This window comes from Channa argus, chromosome 5, assembly GCF_033026475.1.
Source record: "Channa argus isolate prfri chromosome 5, Channa argus male v1.0, whole genome shotgun sequence".
In the NCBI taxonomy this organism is placed as follows: Eukaryota; Metazoa; Chordata; class Actinopteri; order Anabantiformes; family Channidae; genus Channa; species Channa argus.
The window spans coordinates 12,428,442-12,453,567 of NC_090201.1; the positions used below are offsets into that span (position 1 = coordinate 12,428,442).

At 37.5% G+C, this 25,126-nt stretch overlaps 1 protein-coding gene across 3 annotated transcripts; it reads left to right on the forward strand.

The window, feature by feature from the left end:
• The first annotated feature begins 169 nt into the window (after positions 1-169).
• On the forward strand, positions 170-24,359 carry LOC137127580 (probable aminopeptidase NPEPL1). 3 transcript variants are annotated; one of them, XM_067504732.1, is made up of 28 exons: positions 171-334; positions 967-1,050; positions 1,425-1,503; positions 1,672-1,742; positions 1,851-2,051; positions 2,778-2,865; positions 3,102-3,244; positions 3,530-3,742; positions 3,923-4,001; positions 4,147-4,261; positions 4,490-4,572; positions 4,681-4,786; positions 5,073-5,141; positions 5,230-5,370; positions 5,497-5,553; positions 6,987-7,098; positions 7,188-7,259; positions 7,356-7,557; positions 7,674-7,761; positions 8,097-8,214; positions 8,318-8,537; positions 8,676-8,763; positions 8,855-8,938; positions 9,436-9,581; positions 9,805-9,887; positions 10,109-10,191; positions 11,840-11,931; positions 12,011-14,345. In XM_067504732.1, exons 1-28 carry the CDS (start codon positions 308-310, stop codon positions 12,199-12,201), a joined length of 3,135 nt encoding a protein of 1,044 aa, XP_067360833.1. In that variant the 5' UTR covers positions 171-307; the 3' UTR covers positions 12,202-14,345. The 3 variants fall into 3 exon arrangements, with proteins under 3 accessions (XP_067360834.1, XP_067360833.1, XP_067360836.1); XM_067504733.1 differs by lacking the exons at positions 11,840-11,931; positions 12,011-14,345 and adding an exon at positions 15,861-16,027 and having other exon boundaries at positions 170-334; XM_067504735.1 differs by lacking the exons at positions 171-334; positions 967-1,050; positions 1,425-1,503; ... (21 more) ...; positions 11,840-11,931; positions 12,011-14,345 and adding exons at positions 15,861-16,090; positions 16,835-17,020; positions 17,281-17,451; ... (7 more) ...; positions 21,323-21,433; positions 23,339-24,359.
• Positions 24,360-25,126: the final 767 nt, after the last annotated feature.

Consider the following 25,126-nt stretch of genomic DNA (forward strand, 5'->3'; position numbering starts at 1 on the left):
TATATATATATATATATATATATATATATAAATGCATAATTTTAAACAAAAGAGTACGTTTCCTTTTTATAATAAGTAATAAACAAAAACAAGTATAAAAAATAAGTTTAACGAAATATCGTTTTCGACCGATCCTAACGCCTGTAAATCACGTTTTTTACTTTCATCGCGATATTCTGGCAACTGAGTTGGACACATTATCACAGCAGCTAACTGAGCTAAAGCTAGGCTAACTAGCTGCTCCAGAGTGACATGCAGTGAACTTTACACTCAGTCTTAATGAAGGAACTTCCACAGTGAATGGGACATGGAGTTAAGGAACATCAAGGATCAGGTACATTAGCGAATTTTGCTTGCTGATTGTCTAACAGTATTTTACACAAACACTGAAAACATCTGGCTAGCCACGTAGCATATCGAGCAAAGTTTGCTAACGTTTCATAGCTAACGCTAGTAAATATCACATATTCCTCACGAGGCGAAATTATTGTGAGCGTAATTTTTTACCAATTTGCACACTCGGTTCTTTTGGAACTTCATGCGCCATCGCCACTGCGATCCCAGGTAGACCAAGTCAAAATCCCGTCATAAAACATTTGAACACCAGTTTTTAATGTTTCCACCTTTGTGTAATCCACTTTGTCTAATGTTTTCTGACCTTACCTAACCTTACCCAATTTAGTAAGTTATTTTTAATTAATATAATTATAATTGTTTTTATTGGTATCTCAGCAAGTGAAAAACTATTTTTGATCCTAGAAAGTTTGCCCACATGTCCTGATTAAAGCTGTTCAGCTGAAGTTGTGTGTACTTACTGCTTGTATGGTTTTTCTTTCTGTAAAAAGATATAATCATAGCAAGCATTAAGAACAAGCTCAATTTGAATTTAAATTACTTTTTTAATCATACCATAACATATTTTCATGTTTCTCATTATCTGTTTTGCCTGTGAAATCTGTTTTTCAGTCTCCATTGGTCCAAGCCATATTCAGCCGAAGTGCAGATGAAGTGAAATTTTTATTGAACGATAATGAAGACATCAATTCCCTGGTAATATGTCTGCATCATTGTTTGTTTTTAGTTACATTTAGTCAAATCAAATTGAGTTTGATTTTATTTGGAGTCTGTTATCAATATATTACATATATATACTGCTATACTACATGTTAGATCACAGTTATTAGAAAAAATCGGTTAAATGAAACATTTCGTAATTTTTATACTATTTCATACTATAAATACATGTAGAGCAACAGCTGACTAAAGATGACATGGAACAGATGATTAAGCAATAATACAAGGATATAACAGAACCTTAATATAAATATAATACACATTATACAGAATACTATTTTATAGAACAAGTATGTGCTGTAGACTTGACAATGTAGACAATGTTTGCATATTTGTTTCCCTCCCCTCAGGACCAAGAACAAAGCACTCCACTTCATGCTGCTGCTTACTTGGGTGACGTCCGCATTATGGAGCTACTTATTAATTTAGGTATAAATACTTTCTGTGAAATGTTTACTTGAATAAGAATTTAGAATTTTTATTGATATAAAAATAATAGAAACAGGTTTTCCTTTAATAAATACATGCTGAATAACTGAATACCACAAGAAATGCACATTAGCAGTAAAGCCTAACTTTGATTTTTGACTGTTACAGATGCAAATGTCAATGCTAAGGACCAGGCGTTGCTGACTCCTTTACATCGAGCAGCTGCCTCACGAAATGAAGTATGTTCCTACTTTTAAAACACAATTGGGGATTCTAAAACCAGAGACAGTTCTCAGGGCCAAATGTTTTAACTTTTGTGTTCATTGAGCATTGTGTTTTTCTTTCAGAGGGCTGTGGAGCTGCTACTAATGCATGGGGCAGAAGTTAATGCACGGGACAAATCCTGGCACACACCTTTACACATGGCAGCTACAAACTGGGCCATAGGTTGTGCTGAAACTCTTATACCTCATGTTTGTAGCCTAGATGTTACTGACAGGGCAGGAAGGACACCACTACATCATGCATCGCACAGTGGCCATGGAAAGGTAAACATTAAAGTTGAAAGCAGTCTTCTTCCTGAGTTTAATCATGTATTCCTTAATGGCTTTTAGTTATAATTTCAAATCCTACCAAGGCTGGAAAGAAGAGTCAGTTCAGGTAAATGAATAAATGGTGATTCGTTTCTGTAAGGTGTTTCAGGAAATTACATGTCTTATAATATACAGTGAAAACCAGAAGTTTACATATACATAAAAAGACACATCCTTCCTTTCTCTCACCATCTGACATTTAATCAGACTAAACCTTTCCTGTTTAAGGTCAGTTAGGATTACCCAAATTATTTTTATTTGCTAAATGGCAGAATAATGAGAGAGAGAATTTTTGTATTACTTTATTCAAAGTCAGACATTTACATGCATTGCTTTTATATTTTGTAGCATTGCCTTTAAACTGTATGACTTTTTTGGGAATCAAAATAGTTTGCTGGAATTTTTGCCCATTCCTCCTGACAGACAGGTGTAACTGAGTCAGGTTTGTAGGCCGCCTTGCTCACAGATGCCTCCAAAATGTGTATGTAAACTTCAACTGTATTTATCTCCTTCATACAAATTTTCTTCCTCTGGGTGACAAATCATACCCAAAGCCAGGTTAGAATAGATGTTAATGTATGTTTGCAAAACTGTTGACAGGACTAAATTATGCTTTTATTTGCTGTAAATTAAGATATGTTGATAGACACAGTTGTTAACCCATTTATTATGTTTGTGCAGATGGTGAACTTGCTGTTGAGAAAAGGTGCCAATGTAAGTGCAAAAGATAAGAAGGAACGGCAGGCAATCCACTGGGCTGCGTACCTTGGTAAGCAGTGTCTAATTAACACAACATCACACTTTTAAATTAGACAATTTACTGACAAAAATGTATTTGTCTTATAAGGGTCAAAATAAGATTATTATATTATTGTACTAAAATAACCTGTGCACTAACTGTGGACTAACTTTAGTTTACAGGCTACAGGCTTATGAGTAAATTGGTTGTGCTGTGATGTGCCAGTATGGTAGATGCTTGTGGTAAATGTTGAGTTATTTTTTCAGGACATGTGGAGGTGGTTAAGCTGCTGGTGTCTCATAGTGCAGATGTGATGTGCAAGGACAAGCGTGGTTACACTCCACTTCATGCTGCCGCTGCCAGTGGACAGTTAGAAGTGGTCCAATATCTTTTGAGACTGGGTGTGGAGGTACTATGAGTTGGTCAAAAGTATTAAACCATTATATCTGCAATTAATTTTATTCACAGTAACTTCTTTAATGGATATTTAAAATGTGTACAGTATTGCTGCAGAGACTGTGTAGAGCATTTTAGTTTTATTATAAATTCAGAATATGGCAGAATTTTTTTTTATAAAGACGACTATATTACTATAATTTGCAGAGTCTCTTGAGTTGGCAAGTTTATTGCTGATCAATCACTAGATATGTTTCATATTGCACTTACAAACATTTCCTCCACCTCTGTCTCACAGACTGATGAACCCAACTTTTTTGGTAATACAGCACTCCACATGGCCTGTCACACGGGGCAGGACACCGTGGCTTCTGAACTGGTGAACTGTGGTGCCAACATCAATCAGCCCAACTTGTATGGCAACACGCCACTGCATCTTGCTGCTGCTTCTTCCAGCGGTGTGCTTTGTCTAGAGCTGCTAATTAACAATGGAGCTGATGTTAACATGCAGGTAAGGAGATTTGTGGTTTGTTTGTTCTTTCTGGATTTGATTATGATAAAGAATAAAACAGTAATAAAAATTGTACAACAATATTACTGCATTAGTCATTGGTTAGAGAATTAAATGCACAGTACAATTATAAGGATTTGTGTCATTTTTAACTTAACATGTTTTTTTTCTGTTTAACAGAATAAAGAAGGAAAGAGCCCTTTGCATATGGCTGCAATGCATGGGCGCTTCACAGGTTCACAGATTCTGATCCAAAACGGTAACAAAAATTGCAGTGAATATTTAAAGAATATAAAAACACTGAATGAGTGTTCTTCAAACATGCTGACTCCTGAATATCAGAGCATCTTCTCATCTGAAACATGTCGTCATATTGCCATGTTTGCTTCTGGTTTCTTACGCAGGTGGTGAGATTGACTGTGTTGACATGTATGGAAACGCCCCTCTTCATGTTGCTGCCAGACATGGACAGGAGCTGCTGATCAGCACTTTGCTGACTAATGGTGCAGACAGGTCCAGGTAATCTAAATTTCTTATTTAAATAAATCTGGAATTGTTTGATGGTGGTCTCCCCTGCAACACCTTCAGAAGGCAATCATTGCAATGCTATGCTTAGTACATTAGCACAGTAATGCTTTGCTTACTAACAAAGCAGCAGAATAAACTAGTATTAGTTTATCAGTTAATTCTTTTTTTTTCCTAACTTCACACATATTGATGTAATAATCTCTATTATGATCACTTAAGACGGGGGATTCATGGGATGCTTCCACTTCACTTGGCGGCGCTCTATGGATTTCCAGACTGTTGTCGAAAGTTACTATTTAATGGTAAGAATCTTCATCAAGACCTCTACTTGGTTCTCTTTTCTTAAACATGTTACATTTTACTTGCACAGCTGAAAATCTTTCCCCTATTGTTTGTCGTCTATCATTTAGGCCAGTTTTACAATATTATGTCATCTCAAAGGCTGTCACGAGGATTTGACATAAACAGCTTGGATGACCATGGGAGGACCTGCCTGCATGCAGCTGCAGCTGGAGGGTTAGTGGCGTATAGTCCATCTATCCATCCACGGTTCAGAGGGGGTGCCTACCAGCACCTAGCCTCCTGTAATGCATACCGTACCATAAATGTTGTTTCTGGATTCTATCCTGTTTTATGTTGTTAGTTTTGCTCATGTCATGTTAACTCAGTAAAAGTGTGCGCGTGTTTTTTACCGTTAAACAAATAATCTGTACGTCTCATAATATAGACAAGTGTAGATTATAAGATGATAAACTTAGTGAATTTAAGTTTATGACTGACTCAATTTATTTTCTTGTGACAGAAATGTGGACTGTCTCAACCTGCTTTTAAATAGCGGCGCTGAACCAAATATAAAGGATATTTTGGGAAGGTAAACAGTGCTGAATCGCTTTAGTTTAGATTGCAACTGTGTTTTGGTGTAATCTGATGTCACAACTCTCCCATGTTGCACCTCTTAGATCTCCTTTGCACTATGCTGCAGCCAGTGGGAATAGACAAAGCACCATCTCCCTGGTGAGAGCTGGAGCTGAAGTCAATGAGCTGGATCTGACAGGCTGCAGCCCTCTTCACTACACTGCTGCTTCATACACCGTCTGTGGGTACGGGAAAGCGCAAGCATCTGAATGTCGTACTCAGAGATGATTAACTGGGTGTGAAAAAAATAAAATAAAATCCTGACTTCATTCAAGTAAGTTTTAAAGTAGTGTTGGTCTTTCTTTTCACAGAGGAGACACAAACTGTGGGTCTGAATACAGTGTGGGCAAGGAAGAAGAGGCCTCTTTGTAAGTCAAATATTATTGTCATGTTTCTATTATTAAATACAAGTACATAAACCTTTATCCTAATAGATTACATGTGCTCTACTGTGTAGAATCCACAGTAATATCTTGAAATAATTAAATAGGGTAACTCATTATTTTTTTTAAGTGTAAAGTCACTATTCATTGTCGTCTGTTGAAAACCATGTTGAGTTAGAGTACTGGAGCTAAAGTCAAATCGCAAGCAGATGTGTGTTCCTACCGCAAAAAAAGGAGAGGATGAAAGTCCAAATTTATTTGTACAAGCAGTACAAACATGTATGGCCTGTCCCAGCTGTCATACCGTGAGAGGTGGGGTACAGAAAACCATTCACACCTGTGGGCAGTTTTTTGTAGAGTCACCAGTTAACCTAACATGCATGTCTTTCAACTGTGGGAGAAGTACTACTTCACACAGAAGGGCCAGGGTTGGTTGGGGAAGCAAACCCACAACCTTCTAGCTGTGAGGCAGCAGAGCTAATCACTCCACCACCACAATTTATTTTTAGTTTACCACACATTGAAAACTCTATTACAGATTAGACAGATAGTGTGGTCCTTAGGTAGATAAATCTAAAATTCTTTACAAAACACTATATAATATTTTTCATTAAGTACTTCTTATGCTTCTTCTTTTCCTTTCGGCTGTTCCCTTTCATGGGTCGTCACAGCAAATCATGCGCCTCCATCTAACCCTGTCCTTTGCATCATCTTCTCTCACACCAACTAACTTCATTTCCTCCCTCACTACATCAATAAATCTCCTCTTTGGTCTTGCCCTAGACCTCCAGCCTGGCAACTCCAACCTCAGCATCCTTCTACCAATATTTTCAGTCTCCTCTGAACATGTCCTAACCACCTCAATCTGGCCTCTCTGATTTTATCTCCAAAACATCTAACATGAGCTGTCCCTCTGATGTCCTCATTGCAGCAACAAGACTGATCCTGTCCATCGTCGTCACTCCCAAAGAGAACCTCAACATCTTAAGCTCTGCTACCTCCAGCTCTGCGTCCTGTCTCTTCTTCAGCTCCACTGTCTCTGTACAACATCACTGGTCTCACCACTGTCTTGAACACCTTTCCTTTCATTCTTGCTGATACTCGTTTATCAAACAACACACCTGACACTTTTCTTCACCCGTCATCTGCAAACATCATAGTCCATGGCTATTCCTGTCTAACCTCATCTGTCAGCCTGCCCATCACCAGAGCCAACAAGATCCTTGATGCAGAGCCACCTCCACTTTGAACTCCTGTCACACTTACAGCACATCTCACCACAGGCTTACAGCTCTCATACATGTTTTGCACCACTCAAACGTATTTATCTGCCTCTCCCGACTTCCTCATAATTACTTCTTATGCACAGAGTATAAAACCAAAGGACGATTTGTAACATTTGGATTCTATGTCTACAGGTGTTTAGACTTCTTACTTGACAATGGTGCAAACCCAACCCTTAAGAACTGTAAGGGTTACAGCGCCGTCCACTATGCAGCAGCATGTGGGAACAAACAGCACCTGGAACTGGTCCGTGGTATCTTTTATTTTAAGACTTATGTTATGTTTAAGTTATGTTTTTAATTGTGTTTATAATAAACATTTTTTTTCTAATGCAGCTTCTGGAGATTTCCTTTAACTGTCTAGAGGAGGTTGAAAGTAATATTCCAGTTAGTCCTCTGCACTTGGCTGTGAGTAGTAAAAGCACCGCAATCCATCTTTTTGCTTGTGCCATCATGTACATGTACCAACCTTTGACTCTGCTTTTTTATTTTCTGCCACTATAGGCTTATTACGGTCACTGTGAGGCCCTGCATTTGCTGTGTGAAACACTAGTGAGTTTGGATGTGCGGGACATTGAAGGCCGAACTGCCCTGCACCTGGCAGCTCAGAAGGGTTTTGTCTCATGTTTGGAGGTTCTTCTGAAACATCAAGCCTCCTACACACTGAAAGAACAAAAGCATAAGTGGACAGCTCTTCATGTTGCAGGTGTGTATGTGCACTTTTTTTGTACAATTTATTTTTGTGTGTGTGTATTCACTGATTCTTAAATGCACATTCAAAATTATAGTAGTATGCATTTTCATTTTACTCTCTTTGTGCAGCTGCTGAAGGCCAAATGGACTGTCTGCTATTACTAGTCAACAAGGAGCACAGTGCCGACATTATTGACAGTCCAGACAAACGGGGGCAGTGAGTCACTTATTATTTAGTGCTATGAATTGTTATTATTGAATATCACTACGTTTGCACGTTTGAACTATGTTTAGCTTTATTGTACTATAGTGTTATAGCAAATGGTCTTTAGTGGATATTATAACAATAACATTTAAAATTATTGCAAATATGCACTCAAAGTCTGATGACAGTGTGTTTACTGAGAAAGGATAATTAAAGATGTATCACACCATGTGAGTAGTTACATGATAAAACAAGCAAATTAGTCTATTCAAAGCAATCAAGTTGGTCTGCTATGATAAATTGAATAACTTGACTGCATCAAACTAGAGTTTGTTTGTTGTATGCAGGACGGCTCTCATGTTGGCAGCTTTGGGACAACACACTGACTGCGTCCACATCCTGTTGGAGAAAGGAGCAACACCTGATGCGGCAGACAAAAAGGGCTTTACCGCATTACACAGAGCTGTGGGTGTGATTACTATGTTCACTGTGTGTCAGTCTTTAAGTCGTACTAATGAAATAAGGAATATTTTTCTCCCATTACATCTTTTGTTCTCTCTCTTGTCAGGCCATGATGGGCAATGATGACTGTGTATCTGCTCTCTTGGAACATGGGGCGACTGCTCTGTGTAGAGACTCTCAGGGAAGAACCCCACTTCACCTTGCTGCCTCCTGTGGCCACAGAGAGCTCCTCCGCACTTTGCTAAAGGCTGCATTAAAAGTTGATGCCCTGGACTCCATGTTGGACCACAGAGGCTACACGCCCACCCACTGGGCTGCCTACCATGGTAAAACATCAGAACAAGAATTCATGTCAACTGTATTTAAATAAAATACATGAAGAGAGTTTGGTTCAGTATTAAATAGAAAAAATCTGAACACAAATTGTAATAATTTTTTGTCCATTTGTTTCATGTCCTCTATAGGGCATGAGGGATGTTTACAAATTTTACTTGAAAACAAACTTCTTAGCAACCAGGAAGGAAACCTGTTCACCCCACTGCACTGTGCTCTGTAAGAACCATGTTTAATCTAAATGCAAATCATACAGTTTTTGTTAGACAATACATTCTCTGAAATTAAATAACTCTGTCCTCCTCTGTAGGGTTAACGGACATGATGTTGCTGCTGAACTTTTAGTAAAGTCTCTTGGCCCTCAAATTGTAATTGTCAGTGATGCCAAAGGAAGGTGGGTTCTGCTCTCAGCTAAGCACTCATTCTTGATAAGAGCTCCCATTTAAGAAGCACTGTAGCCCTTACACAGTCTATGATGAATACAAACAAAAGTGTGTATGTTTGTGTGTGTGTGTGTGTGTGTGTGTGTGTGTTATGTAAAACTTAACTTAGTGCTTAAATATTACCTATTTGAGAGCATTGTTGTCCATGGTATCCCAAAGAATTCCCAGGTGCAAAAAAAATCTTACATCTTTTGTATGATTTATTAATTAAAACATTTTAATTGCAAATGTGAATTAATGATGTGGAATATTTTTTAACCAGCAAATTTTTTATCTGGAAAGGCACAAGAAACAGGGTAGGCACGACATGTTGCGTTCATAAAAGTGCACTATTAGCTGGTATTTTCCTTCCTTAAATCATAAACATATTGAAGGTGGTTCCACTAATTGTATATTCTGAAGCAATTAATCTGTCTGTTCATCCAGTATTTGCGTGTGATTTGTGCAGGACCCCATTGCATGCTGCTGCTTATTCAGGAAATGTTGCTGGGCTTCAGATGGTCCTTACCCAAGGAGCAGAGGTCAATACTGTTGACCACTGTGGATTCTCTGCTCTGATGTTTGCTGCGGATTGTGGACAGACAATGGCTGTTGGTATGTGAATATCTTAGGTCGGTGTGTTTTAAAAAAAAAAAAAAAAAAAAAAGGTCATACTGTCTCATCAAGACCTCACATTCCTCACTAATAATATCTTGTAATTGACCATTTTTCTTTTTTTTAATATTTTTTCCCCTGTTGCACTGATGGTATGTCACTCCACATAACAATGTAACGGTCTGTGTTGGTTGTGAAGGATGCCTTGTTTTCTGCATTTCAGAGTTCTTGTTGCACAAAGCGAAGCCAGACCTGACCCTGGTGGATCTCAATAATAACACAGCCCTTCACTTAGCCTGCAGCAAGGTCACACACACATACACACCCATATACTCTAAAATAGGCATGCAGTGACACTGTAACTTGTGCATGTTTGTAGCAACACATAATTTTTACAGTTGCCAGTTAAGGTGCTATAATTATATTGGGTTACATTTTCAGACTGATGATTTGTATTACTTTTTTTTAACCTCTTATATTTTTAGGCATGCAAACTGTCATTTATTTCAGTTTGTTTAATTCTTTAGGGCCATGAGATGTGTGCCCTTTTGATTCTGGGAGAGATCAGTGACTCTTCCCTCATAAATGCAACAAACGGCGCACTCCAAATGTGAGTATCCCTCAAGTCCTACCTACTATACATGTATGCTGTTAAATAAAAGTTATCAAAATATTCAAATTAAATTGGTTGTGAAATGTGACCTGATCTTCATCAAAGTCACAAACACGAAGAAAGATTTCTAAGCAGTATCTTTATAGAATAAAACTATTCAACATACAAACTGTACAAAGTAATGGCAACAGTAATTCAGTTACTGGTTGAATGAACTTTGGCAACAATAACTTCATGCAAGTGCTTACTGCATCTGTGGAATACACTTGCACAATGTCCAGGAGAACTTTTGAACCATTCTTCCTTACAGAACAGCTTCATATCAGCCATATTGTTAGAAGGTCTGGTGTAAACTGCTCTGTTGAGGTCATCCCACAGCATCTCTGTCAGAATAAGGTCTGGGGTCTGACTGGGCCATATCAAAATGTGGACTTGTCTCTGAAGCCATTTCGTAGTACATCTACTTTAGTGTTTAGAGTCAATGTCCTTCTTTATCACCCAGCCTCTTCTAAGGTTCAGCTTGCTGACAGTCATCCTGATAGGATCTTGTAGGATACCTTGATAAACTTTGGAATTTATTTTCCACTCCACAATTGCAAGTGGTCCAGGTCCAGAGGCAGCAAATTACGATGCTTCCTCCTCAATATTTTAAAGTTAGTATGTTGGAATGCAGCTGCCTTTTGCAGCATATATAATGCTGTGTGTTTTTTTTTATTTTAGTTTATTTTATCTCTATTTTGTCCACAAGACATCTTCCCAGTAGTGTTTTGGAGTATTAAGGTGGACAAACATCTTGCATGCCACAGTGTTGTTATTTTGGAGAGTACAGGCTTCCTGCATGGTGTCCTGTCATGAAAATCATGTCTGTTCAATGTTTTGTGTATGGTTGACACATAAACAGAGATGTTAACCAACTCCAAAGAATTCTGCTTTGGGCTTTTGACGTGGTCTTGGCTGGGCACCCACTTCTATGGAGAGTAGCCACAGTACCAAATTGTCTTACGTCGTAAACAGTATGTCTAACTGTGGACTGATGAATATCTGAAGTCTTACTCACAGCCAAGTGCAGAGGACTGACTGGAATATTACTTTCAACCTCCTCTAGACAGTTAAAGGAAATCTCCTGAAGCTGCATTAGAAAAAAAAAAGATTACTCTGTTTCCAGCTACATGAAATTCAACAGCTTTTGATCGTAGATCTTCTGTGAGACTTTGCTAACATCTGCAGCTGTCTGCTAACAGCTGCTTCTGGTGAATAGCACACTAACACTGTTTGAGTGTTTTTATTAGTCAAGGTATCTCAAACACACCTCCATTCTTGTTTTATTGATTGGATGCCAGGTTTCTTAACACCTGACTCAAGTTGGCATTTAGTGACATCAGATACTTAGTGGTGTTGCTATTACTTCGTCCATCACTTTGTATGCTTAATGGCTGTGTTGAATAAAGACATGAAAGATCATGATTGTTTTTGTTTTATCATCTTAGAGATATTGTGTTTGCTGATTTTTGTGACTTTGGATAAGATAAAATCACATTTCAAGACCAAATTTAAAAAAAGCAAACTGTGCCATTACTTTTCTCATGACTATAGATAATCGAGAAGATTTAGATTATTGCTCCAGTTATCTTACTTTCTTGTGTAGGCCACTTCACATTGCAGCAAGGAAAGGCCTGGCGACTGTAGTACAGGTGTTACTGAGCAGAGGAGCAGCAGTAATGGCTGTAGATGAGGAAGGTAAAAGCAGGAATAATTTTTTTATCTTACAATACCAAAATAGTCCCCTTTGACCTCATTCAACCTTGACCTTCTGCAGGCCATACACCAGCTCTGGCCTGTGCCCCGAACAAAAATGTGGCAGACTGTCTGGCCTTGATCCTCTCCACCATGAAGCCTTTCCCACCAAGAGAAGCCGGTGGTAGCACTACCTCCCACTTTAACCCCATCCTGAAGAACTGCACCATTACTGCCACCTGTGGGTCTAGTGGAAACCTGTGTCATGCTTGAGTTAAGGACCGTGAAGGCACTATAGGCCTGCATTAGTGTTTATGGAGTGAAAACATTATCCTAGTGTAGCCCAAAGTCTCCCACGCACATGCACATCCACATGAACATGTGTGGTGATGCATAGCTTTTTATTTTGTGTGTGATGACATTTATATAAGTGTTTATAAGTGTCACATGCACGTACACTGTGCGCTAATGTACTAGTAGCTTCTTTAACATGTAGTCTTACACATTACTAACCTATTCAGACCTCTCAGATTATCCTCTTCTCACATGATTTACAAATTATAAGAACAGATTGAAGTTTTAATACAAGCACACTATACGGTCCTCTCTACTTGAAACCTGTCTGCTGTCAGCTTTGGTTTCATGTCTGGGCTCTTTAACTTCTAAAGCATAAGGTCTTCCATGTTTTTCTTCACTTGGCGTGTGTGTGTGTGTGTGTGTGTGTAGGTACACGTGTGTGAGAGCATGCGCGCTTAATACATTTCTTCTTAAAATTGTTATTTTAAAATATCTAACAGGTGCTTTAAACCTTTTATGCAATTAATAAGATACTATTTTTGTATGCTGTTCAAGATGTATGACACAACATTAATTTAAATGAGTATTATTCTATTATCATGGTTTACATTCAAGGTTAGTAAAAATAACATTTACAAGCATGTGATTAGTTTCCAGTTAGATATAGTTTACTGAATCTAGTGTGTGTATGTGTAAAGTTCCTAAAATTAAGTCTACCTTTTAGTGGTATTATCTTGAAAATCCCAGAATATGGAGAATTAACCTCAGGTCAGAGTAAACTGTACTGTACTGCAGGTGCAATAAAAAGTACATTTTGAGCTGGATGTGACATTACATATTTGAAGTGTGATAAAAGTATTATTCAATTAAATAAGCCAGAGAATAAACCAACCAAATTAAATATCAGAGAAATAAACTTAATGTGTTTTAATGTGGGGGGGGCGGGCATCTTTCAGGTTTTGAGCATAAATATCTTGTGTTCTCATAGACATTTCACTTTGTCTAATTGGTTCTTGTTTGTTTAATTAATAGTAAAGTGTATATTGTAAGGTCTAAAAGTCTTAGGTGGTGTCTGCCACCAAACGTCGTTTTTTGCTGTTCAGAAGTTTAAAATCCAAGATATTTAATTTACTCTGATGCAAGACCAAGAAAACAAGAAACTCCCTCAAGTTTGAGATATGGGAAACAATAAGTGTTTGTATTTTTTAATGAAGAATGGCCATAGCTCTATTGTTAAAAATGTATTTTTTAATGAAGAATGGCCAAAGCTCTATTGTTAAAAATGAATGTTTAATTGTCAGTTAATTTTAATCTTAAAACCTTGTTTGAGAACCTTTGTGTTTCTTTTGATGGCACTAGTATTCTCTGTGACACACTAAAAACTTATCAGTTTTTAAAACAAGCTGTTTCCTACTCTAGGAGAAAAGACACAGTAGCGTACACTTTCCTCATCCAGAAGCAGTACATTGCTACATGCATGTGGCAAACAATATTTCAATATGACATTTATGATGGAAAAACTGAAAAACGAAGGATTTTTAATAAATTAGCACAGTTCCACTGTTTGTTTGTTTTTTGTACAGTTCCAAAAATGTCACTGCCTCTTTCTTTTTAGGAATCAAGTATTTTATGAACGAAGATAGAGTGTGTAAAGCCCTTTTATTATTTGCAAGCTTCATAATCAGACAGCAGGTGATATTTTAATTTCCCTAATGTTGTAATGCCCTGAAAAGCATTTCCCTGTACCTGCTGTTTTATTGCAACATGGCTTTAAACTATGCACTCTGATGTGAAAGTGCACATTTCACAGTAGGGTTTACTTCATTGGATGATGCAAGTACTATAGCATGTTGACAGTGTATTTAACAATTCGATTGTTGAAATTAATCTTGTGTCTCGGTTTCGGTTACACTTGTGAGAAAAGATGGTTTATCATTTCTAAACCAAATAGCAGTAAATGTTTTCAATGTTTGCCTTTACAAATTGTTCAATTGCAGCTTTTCATGTCAACAAATTGTGTGTTTTCCTACATCTCACAAAGTTTTTAAAGTGCAACAACTTTGTGTTTTGTTGTGGGTGGCATTCATGGGTGAGGAAATAAACAAATCACTACCACTTGAGTTTTTTTTTCCCTTTCCATTACATTGAAGCTGTATTTGGGCCTACAAAACTCCCTCTTCTATGTCCCCATTGGTCATCCTGACTGCAAGGCACCTTCAGTTCACCCTTCATTTATCCCTCACTTAGTGTCAAAGCGGAGTAACCTGAAAGAATGTTTTTATTTACAATGTTGTATATTTTTACAATTTACAACAATAAGAAAGGAACGTATGGAATTGATGAGACGGATAGGACATGGGGAGGAAGGGGTTATAGGTGCTGTGTGTTGTCTCCTTTACCATTAGCTTGTAGTCTTTTCCAATAGTGGATGAGGCACTTTATTTTAAGGGGCTTGTTGAGTGGGGTTTGGAAGGTTTACTGCTGTCCATTACAGTCCGGATAATTGTCGTCTTCAGCTGAAAGAGCTTGTCTGTGGCAGTGCACATTTGAGCTGAGAGGCACTTCTTGAGGTGAAAGGCTGAATAGTGTTCCAAGTCTGCAGGTCCATAATATGCACAAATATACAAGAAATGTTTAATTAAAACCATAACTAACTAAACAGATTATATCAGACAGTTACTAATGTACTGATGTGTAAATTACTTATTTGTATTCTATTTTGTGGATTAATCTATAACACTGTAACATATTTTACTTGTTGATCATGTTTTTCTTTTAAAAAATATGTATCTGCAAATTAACAAAAGCTCTCGAATAACTGGCAGTGTAAAAATTTCCTAATTGACCTGTGTATAATATAGTCAGTTGAATCCCAAAGGGTTCAGTATTTATAAATGAAATCTCAATAAAAAAATTTAAAAAAAAAAACATAAATGATACAAATAATTTGCACAGTATGACCAATAAGACCCTTAACTATCATAAAACATGCCATCAGTTTGGTGACAATTTGTAGTTTCTTATGGCATCTTTCCACTTAAATGTTTTAACTTTATAAAGTAATATTTTTTTTATTATCATTGTTATTTATAAGAGAAACTTACCTAATTTTCCTTGTTGCCTTTTGAGGATCTGTGTATGACAATCTCAGACACAGAAGGAGACATCACAAATATAATTAGGAGATTCGTGGGGAGAGGTTATTTTTGTGTTGTTAGTAGTTTAGTTTCAAACAAAAAATTCAATGACATTTGTGTCAAGCTGGGCAATGCCCAATAATAAATTGAATGAAAACTGAAAGTGTGTGCTTTGCGGAGGAGTGCTGCGAAAAAATTTTTTTTTGATATTCAGAGACACTGGTACAGAATGATGCCTTGGGAAAGAGCTATAAAACAGTGGTCTATATCTAGATAATATAAACCTTGTTATTGTATTACTTCAACTATAAATGATCATTTTAAAAACGGCATACGTATACAGTACATAACGATTATTTAAAGAATTTATGGAATCTGTAACCACTTCAGGTGATTTCTATCAAAACTCAGCTAGAAAAAAGCGTTTTTTCACCTCCCTTTAATCTAATGTTTTGCATTGTTGTCTGACAACATTCATCCATTTTGGTCTCTTCCCAGCTGCCGTCGTCGGTCCAGGCTGCACCGGTGAGAGGCAGCAGCTCGTCTTTGGTCCGCTTCACCGTCAGCAACTCACAAAGATGGCGAACGTGGTGCTGGAGTTCAGGTCTTCTGCTGGTGACTCCGACCCACAGAGTCGCCCTGTTCTGATTATCGGACAGCAGGCCAACCTACAGCAAGTCAGCTGGAGCCAAATAAAAGGAAATCTGCAGCCAGTCGTCAGCAAAGAGGTAACGCTAGGAAAAATAATGATACTTGGGTGTCAGCTAATGTCGGCGCTAAGCTACCAGAAGTTAATCGCGAGCTAGCTCAGCTAACATAGCTAATATTTTATAATAATGTACTAACGCAAATAGCCAAAGGACACCAGACTGTAATTAGCCATCTAGTTAGCTAGCATAATTCATTAGCTCTAACTGTAACAATTGACGCTATCAGGAAATGTAATTTTAGTCCTATTAGCGGTAGATTTTGTTTCCATTAATTTAATTGGATTAGTTGAACGCAAATCAAACCGATATTGTCACATTTTCCATAGTGTTGCCTGACTTTCACAACTGACAAACCAGTACATGACTTTTGAGGCTAAAGTCTGCAGTAATCATTTACTGGTTTTGTCACGAAAAGGGCAGGTTGTCTTTAATAATCTCTTTACGTCCTTCAGGATTTATGTGACTATCATAATATTGTTATTTCTATCCTGTATATGTCGGTAGTGCAAAATGCTCAGGATTTAAAGGTATTGGGCACTGACAGATCACCTGGTCAGACCCAGACAACGTTTCTCCGCACTCTTTGTACCTGTGGAGATGCATTGTGCTCTAGTCTGTGGTGCAAAGTCCTAAGAGATGCTTGTCTAACAATAACAGACAGGACTCAGTGAGCATGTCTGCGAGGTCAAGGAAATACAAACTATGCACAGCTCTGTAGTTGCCTTTGTAATTAATGTCTGTTTGTCTCATATTTTTTCTCAGATTTGGCAGGCAGCTCTCAATACTTTGAACCCAAACCCTACGGACAGCTGCCCTCTGTATCTTAACCATGCTACGGTGGCTGCCCTTCCTTCACGGGTCAGCAGGCACAACAGCCCATCTTCTGCCCACTTTTTGTCTCGTCTGGTCCGTTCCTGTCTGCCTGGAGGGAACAACCGCTGCATAATCGTTAGTATATAATCATTAGACATTTATTTGCTAAAGCTTTTCATGTAAAAGTTCATTAAACTGAGGGAATTTACTTTTGCTAAGTCTTGCCTCCTTCAGGGAGGTCAGAAAGCACTTTTAGTTACAGAAAAGAGCTTCTGATGTGTCACTTACTATCTGTGACTCCCTATTGCATAAGTGCAAGGCTTCAATGTGTTTAATCCTGCAAAGGACATTTAATATGACCTTGTGGCTGATATGAGTATTTCTTTCTTCTCCAGATGGTGTGTGAACGTTCTGATGTGTTTGCCTCCTCCTGTGCCATCGCCAGGGCCTTCCCCATTTTCTCTCGCCGCTCTATGTCTTCACGCCGGGTTGAGAAAAAGCACGTCACTGTAGAATTTGTAATTGTCGGACAAGAAAACAGCTCCCTGGATGTTGCAGAACTTGAGGTAGTGTACATTTTTCTATTTATTTGTCTTTCAGTTTTACACAGCACTTTAAGACCTTGATCAGTCTGCTACAGCTCACGGATGTTTTTGTCCAGTGTCTCTCCAATGCTGCTGATGGAGTGCGGCTGGCAGCTCGCATCGTGGACACACCTTGCAATGAGATGAGTACAGATCACTTCTTAGATGTAAGTGAAACAATTTCTCTATTATTATAGATTACTTATAATTACTACATTACTTGTAATCTGCAGAACTCTGTCACAGATTTTAAACCTTGTTTTAGGAGATTAAAGCTGTGGGAACTGAACTTGGAATCACTCCAGTAATCATTTGTGGAGAAGAACTAAAGCAAAGAGGGTTTGGAGGTATGTCTCTGATGAAGCTGTGTTATGACAAGTCAATTAATTTACGTGTCAGTTACATTTATTTTTTCAAATGTTAGCATTCATTGAAAACAAGAGGATGGTGTATTTAATAGAAATTTTAATGTTTTTTTTTATGTACAATTGTGCGTATAAGTTTACATACCCTTGCAGTAATTTTAAAATGTGTACCATTCTTTAAAGAAAACAGGAGCAATCAGGCAAAATGATTTTAAATGGCATTCAAATTAAAATATGAGGCAGAAGTTTGCATACTAAGTTTTAAATACTGTGTTTATTGCCTCCTTAGTTGTGGATGAGGTACTTTATTTTCTCAGATGGTAAAGCTGCTCATTCTTTCTTGCAAAAAGCCTTCAGGTTCAAAATATTCTTGGTCTGTCTTGCACAAACTGCACGTCTGAGGTGTCCACTAAGTGGATGTTGAGTCCAGCAGACTGTGAAGGCCACTCCAGCACCCTCACTTTTTCTCCTGTAGCCAATGGCAGGTCAAGTTGGCCTTGTGTTTTGGAATGTTGTCATGTTGGAATGTTCAAGAACATCCAATGTGCAGCTTTTGGTATTCAGTATTTTATGGTTACATGCTGCATTCATCTTGCCATCATTTTTTATAAACTTCCCTGTGCCATTGTAGCTTACCCCCCTAAAACACCAGACATCCACCTCCATGCTTCAAAGGAAGGATGGTGTACTTTTCATCATAAGCCTTGTGATGTTGCATTTATAGTTTTGACCATAAAATTCAATGTTGGTCTCATCACTCCAAATGTTTTTTTTTTCCAGACCCATTACAGGTCATTGCAGGTCCTTGCAGGTACTTTAACAGCTCTGTTGCTTTCCCTATTGCTTAGAATTCACCAAAGTTAGTGCAGCACTGGATGAAATGTGCAGGTCTCTGTCAAGACCCCAGAGACTAACTGACCTTTTATACACAGACCATAATTACAAGCAAACAGGTCACAGATGTGGACAATTACCCTTATTAGCCATTTAAACCTGCATGTGTCAGCTTGTGTGTACATGTACATTGTATTCTCAGGCCAAATCTTCAATCAATCATATTTTCTGAAAATTGACAATATTTAACAAATTCTGCAAGCGTATGCATACTCGAGCACAACTGTATAGTCAAGAGAAAGGGAATGGCACTGTTTGCAATTTCCTTTATTTTTCATAAAGTGTTAAAAATGTGAAATGAGACCTAATTTACACCAATGTCACAAATACGAACAAACAAGATTTCTAAGCTGGTTTTTTATGTCTTTATTGAACACAACTGTTAAACACACAAAGTGATATAGTATATGGCAACAGTAATTTAATAAATGGTTGAACCACCATTGGCAGCAAAAAACTAAAGCAAGCACTTCAGGTAGCTGTGTGTTAGGCCTGGACAACATTCAGGAGGAGTTTTAATCTATTCTTTATAGACGTTCTTTAGATGAGCAATATTCTTAGGATGTCTGGTGTGAATGATTATTTGAAGTCATCCCCAAGCATCTGTAATGGTTTGTGGTCCACTTCAACAGATTTTGTCTCTCTTTTTCTATTACTTTTGTCAGGTATCTATGGAGTGGGAAAGGCAGCAGAGCATCCTCCTGCATTAGCAGTTTTGAGCCATACACCTGAGGGTGCAACCCAGACTATTGCATGGGTGGGCAAAGGCATTGTTTATGACACGGGAGGACTAAGCATCAAGGGAAAGGTAGCCCTATTTTTTTCCCACTGGAAATGCGGTAGTACTTATCATGATAAAAGTCAGTCATTCAGTTTTTTATTATCAAAACTGATTTTGACTGGTAATATGTAAGACGTCCTCATTATTTTTGTCCTAAATTATATATGCAGTTGTAAGAATTTAAGATTGGCATAATGCCTTGCTAAATCAATGGTGATGAACAGTATTTTTCAATCAAAAGCCATTCGGAAACATTCTCAAAGTACTGTCTTACAGTTTTTTGAAATTGTATTTTGAATTACACATATTCATGTTTTATTGTGACCTGCTAGTCAGTTTGTAAATCCCCAACTACCCAACTCTATCTTGCTGTTCAGTGTGTTCTGAGTGATCCCTTAATGTGCAGTTCCAGTTACGTCCAACAGTTTATATATAATCATAGTGTCAAACAGAAAGTTAGCCCTGAGTTATTTTGCATTAACGTGGTTTAAAAACATGCTTTCTGGATTATAAATACATATATACATACATTGACTAACAAAGTAAAAAAGAACCTTTGGACCTTCAAACAAATTAAGTACAGTGACTTGTGGTTGTTTGTACACATAAGTGGATCACTGTATTGAAGCATTTCAACACTAGAATAATTAATTGTATTATTTACTATACAACACTTTTTTGTCATTTTTTGTTTTACTTAGAAATCAATTTTAGTCATTGCATACTTCTCACCAATATATATTTGGGGGGGGGGGGTGGTTCTAGACCACAATGCCAGGAATGAAGAGAGACTGTGGAGGAGCTGCTGCAATTTTGGGAGCTTTCAGAGCTACTATTAAACAGGTGAGGCCAGCTTCCAAATTGTCACACAGCAGCTAGTATCACAGCTTTTTCTGTTTCTCTGCAGCTCAGAGTTAATTTTTTTTAAAAACACACTATATCCTTGGTTTGTTTCAGGGCTTTAAGGATAATCTCCATGCAGTATTTTGCCTTGCTGAGAACGCGGTTGGACCCATAGCCACACGGCCTGATGACATACACACTCTCTACTCTGGAAAGTGAGACTCCAGTTTTTAGTAATAATGTGCCACTTTTTTGTGTTGTATTTGAAGGGAGCGTATCAGTCTAGCTGAGTTGATGTCTGTGTGCCTTTCCTTTTGTTTTTTTGGTTTGTTTGTGCACAAACTGATTATATGAACTGAACTAACTGGAATGGGACAGGCCCAGTGGTGTAAAATGAATGTTTTTTGTGGGTTTATTCTCAAGGACAGTGGAGATCAACAACACTGATGCAGAAGGCAGACTAGTGCTGGCTGATGGAGTGTTTTATGCCAGCAAAGATCTGTCAGCTGATATTATTCTGGACATGGCCACACTTACAGGAGCACAGGTAGGTGACAACCTCTCACTGTCAGTTGTAAAACCCCTCAGAGCAAGCAGTTCCAAAAATCAGTAATAACAGTTGTAATAATAGCAGTTATTATTATAGACTTTATTTCTTATGTCCAGGGAATCTCCACGGGAAAGTACCATGCAGCTGTGATGACTAACAACGAGCAGTGGGAGGTAGCTTGTGTGCGTGCTGGACGCAGCAGTGGAGATCTTGCTCATCCTCTGGTTTTCTGTCCTGAGCTGCACTTCAGCGAGTTCACCTCTGCGATTGCCGACATGAAAAACTCTGTGGCAGTAAGTGACAGTTTACCCAAAAAAGTACCAATTCATCAAAACCAAATGTGTAAATGTGTCTGTGTATTTCAAGTAAAATATTATAGGGACTTGTTGCTGAGGTTTCACATGTTTTTTGTTTTAACAGGATCGTGAGAATGCCCAGAGCTCTTGTGCTGGCCTCTTTATTGGTTCCCACTTGGGCTTTGATTGGCCTGGTATCTGGGTCCATGTTGACATTGCCTCTCCAGTCCATGCTGTAAGTACCTGGCACTTTGTGTGCTAACAGAAACTGTGCATTCTGGTTTTGTGTGTGAGCAAATCTAGGCAAGGTTCACACATATACAATACTTTTACAGGATCACATAAACCCACATTTCTGAATAAAACCATTAACCCCTAAAATAATAATAATTTTCACAAGTCATTTGTAAAGTACATAATAGTAAAAAGTTATTTGTATATAAATATGGACTTAAGCATGTTCTTATTTAAATGTGAGAAAAGGTCTGGTGCATGATTTGAAAAGAGGCTAAAGCTCTACTAAACACCGCAAGACCTGAAACAAGAGTGTCAGCTGAACATTTAAGTAAGTTGGCAACAACAATGTTAAAAACCCTGACATGCCTTCTTGATTTGACTAAATATGACATTAAAAGTGACCTTTGACTGAGTGTATGACTTTTTCTGTGGAAACACAGCTAAACATAGTACACAGAGAGTGTGATGGTAATGTAGGGCTAAACACAAGTTTATTTAATTATCTCATCAGAAATTCAGTATCGGATAAGAGTAAATTTACCAAATTGACCAAATTGAATTCATATGTCGCCCAATGGGTGGCTCTACAATGAGCAGTAACTTAATATTACCGACAATAAAGAATTATTTTTTCTTTACCAAATTATTGTCAGAATTGCAGTGTTAATTTTTGACCAATAGTTTAGATTTAGTCCTTTTAGTAAAAATTTCAATTAGTTTTAATCCAATTATTGTCATTACTGCTTTTTGCAAATTCCTGTTTTTCTGCAAAATTGGTAATTAAATTTGACCTGATCTTCACCAATGTAAGAGCCAATAGTGTCTATTGATTGGCGATATGTCTGTGGACTGGTGAATATCTAATATCTAAGTCTTTTATTATGATAACTCTGTAACCCTTTCCAGCTACATGCAAATCAATAAGTCTTGATTTTAGGTCCTCCTTCTTGCGAGGTATGGATTACATATATCAGTTGATGCAGCTTACATTTTTATATATCAGAGTTGCTCTAAACCACACCTTCACTGTTGTTTCATTGATTGGACTCCAGATTTACTCCTTACTTGTAGTGACATTAGTGTGTGTGGGACTTGAAAGCTACGATAGGCTCCAGCCCCCTCTGCAAACCAAATAGGTGAAAACAAACGTAATTTCTGACCAATTTATGTTGAAATTTCCACTTTTTGGTTTGTTTGTTTTTTCTCATGCCTTTCAAAAAGTGAGCTCTGATAATAAACAGCAACTGACTGAAGCTGCTTTGCTTAGGGGTGAAAATGTAGCTGGTGGTCTGGCTATTTTTCAACATATGGCTGCTTTTAACTCTGTGGTTATGTCCTATAACATTAGCCAAGAAACCATTGTTAAGACGCATAGGATTTAAACCTGCAGTACTTTTGTCATACTTAATATGATGTGCTACTAATACACCACAGGAGTTCAGGAATGCAATTCAATATAAATTTCATTTGAACAACTAAAGAACAGCCTTATCTGTAGATAGACTTACTTCTTCTTTGGTGAAGTTGTTCTTGTGAAGGTCTGTACTACCTTTTAAAGGGAGCAAAGCAAGAGATCTGTATCTGAACAGTTTTTTTTAAAGCTGATCTGTTTTTACAGAGTTGTAAAAAAAAAAAAAAAAAAAAAAAAGATCATATCCTCTGTCCTGATCACTTTTACTACACGACAGCCCTGCATTATATCTTTGATCTTCTCACCAGTGTACAATGTTTTCTTATAAAATGTCTCTCTATAGTTGCATTTGTTAAGATTAATGGATTTTAGAACTAACAAGATCTTAGATTTTAGTCACATTGACATTTAATGAAAAAGAAACAAACAGGGTCACTTTGCAGTAATTATGCTGTAATGTGACTCTTCTTTTTGTGTTTTATGTCTGCATAGGGAGAGCGTGCCACAGGTTTTGGTGTTGCCTTTCTAATGGCCCTGTTTGGTCAGGCATCAGAGGACTGCATGCTGAAGCAAGTGTCTCCTCTGGGTGCAGCCAACTTATGTGAGGACCAGATGGAGCGTGACTCCAAAAGACGAAGGCTGGTGTAGAACACAGAATGGTTTACTCCTTATCCGCTCCACTTCCACCACCACCACACTACCATCATTGCAAGTGCTCATGCAGTTAGTTGTTAAAACATTTAAAACAGTGATTTGCCTTCGGAGTTTGGTTAAATTTTACTTTCAGAATAAAACATAATCATCAGTAAATCAGATGTGTTGTACTTGATTATGATAAATCACAAGATCTTCCTTGTCTTTATGATTTAGCACTTGCTGCATCAATCATCTCCATAGCCTAAATATTGCTCAGTTGGTTTTCATGATGTATTATCATGAACTTTAAAACAACAGATTGTTTATATTCATGTCAAAATTGTTCAGGTTTTAACTTGCCAGCCAGTCTTTGTTTTACCAACAGTAATTGTTTGGAATTGTTCATATTTTCTAATTAATGAGAGTTGTACTTTTACCTCATAAAACACAAGCCTTGTTTTCAAACATCCACCTTGTCAGCAGACCTTGTTGTACTTTGATACTTTATGCAGATCAAGGATTATGCTATGTTGTCAGGATATAGAAATATTAGATCAGGATAAGTGAAATTAGATAGTTTCTTCTTTTTCAACAACCACTGCACTTTGTATTCAGTGTGTGTTTTCTCTGGACCAAATTGAGGAGTAAGTACTTACTTGCTGCAGATTTAGGTTTCAGAGTGGTGGTAAACTAGTTATGGCACCATTTGACGACCCAAAATATACAACATATTAACTGTAAGTTCAAGTATTTTACAGATTTCAGCTCAAATACTATGTTTTTGCAGCTGGTTGACAATCATTTTGTCCTTCAATAAAAGGTGGTGCCCTCAGACCTCATCGTGTAATTAAATGCTCCTAATTTAAAAAACAAAAAAAACAGCAGATTCTATCTGCTGCAAAGAACATTTTTTGTTTTGACTGCGTTTGCCTGTTTACAAGGTATTTCACACTACATATTTATGAAAAAGAAAAAATGAGTTGTTCCTTCTGTATCTGTTGAGATGTTAAATAATACTAACATAATTAGGTTCTAAGATTTTTAATACAGGAGCAATGGTGACCATCATTGGGTTTTTGGGATGGTTTATTGTTTTAAAGTTTAGTGAAAATGTGTGTAATCACGAACAGGGTTTTACTTTTAGTAGATATCAGTGACAAATTCAATAAAAGTCTAAAGTCTGAGCTGCTGCTTTACATTTCTTAAAGGACAGTTTCACAATTCAAGTCTGTCTTAGTACAATAGTCAGGTGTCTATGTAAAAGTATAAGACACAAGGGCCTTTACAAATAATCACAAAGTATTTTGAAAAAACTTTCATACAGTAATTTTTTTGTTTTGCCTTGCAGGGTTGTTGTAAAGAGTAACACAAATGGCGAATTTGGCATAAAAAGATCGAAATCTCTGAACTGTGTATGCAGGCTTGCCACCAACAGCGAGACAGCGCATTGCACTTGGTATATTTTGCATTAGTTTTAGTTTGTTAAAGTATTTTTAGTGAAGACCACTGCAAATCAACCTGAGTCATGTTATCGTAAAACAACGTTGGATTTTTCAAGGCTGAAGTAGCATCGGTGGATACAAAGAACATAAACTAATCCAAAGAAGAAAAATACATCGTTATTAAATTGTATATTTATTCTCT

Excerpts from the sequence above, each read along its gene's own strand:
- LOC137127580 (XM_067504732.1), top strand. The coding sequence starts at position 308 with ATGGAGTTAAGGAACATCAAGGATCAG. Across the intron at positions 335-966 it reads TAAGGAACATCAAGGATCAG|TCTCCATTGGTCCAAGCCAT; the intron begins GTACATTAGCGA and ends TCTGTTTTTCAG. Across the intron at positions 8,538-8,675 it reads CCACTGGGCTGCCTACCATG|GGCATGAGGGATGTTTACAA; the intron begins GTAAAACATCAG and ends TGTCCTCTATAG.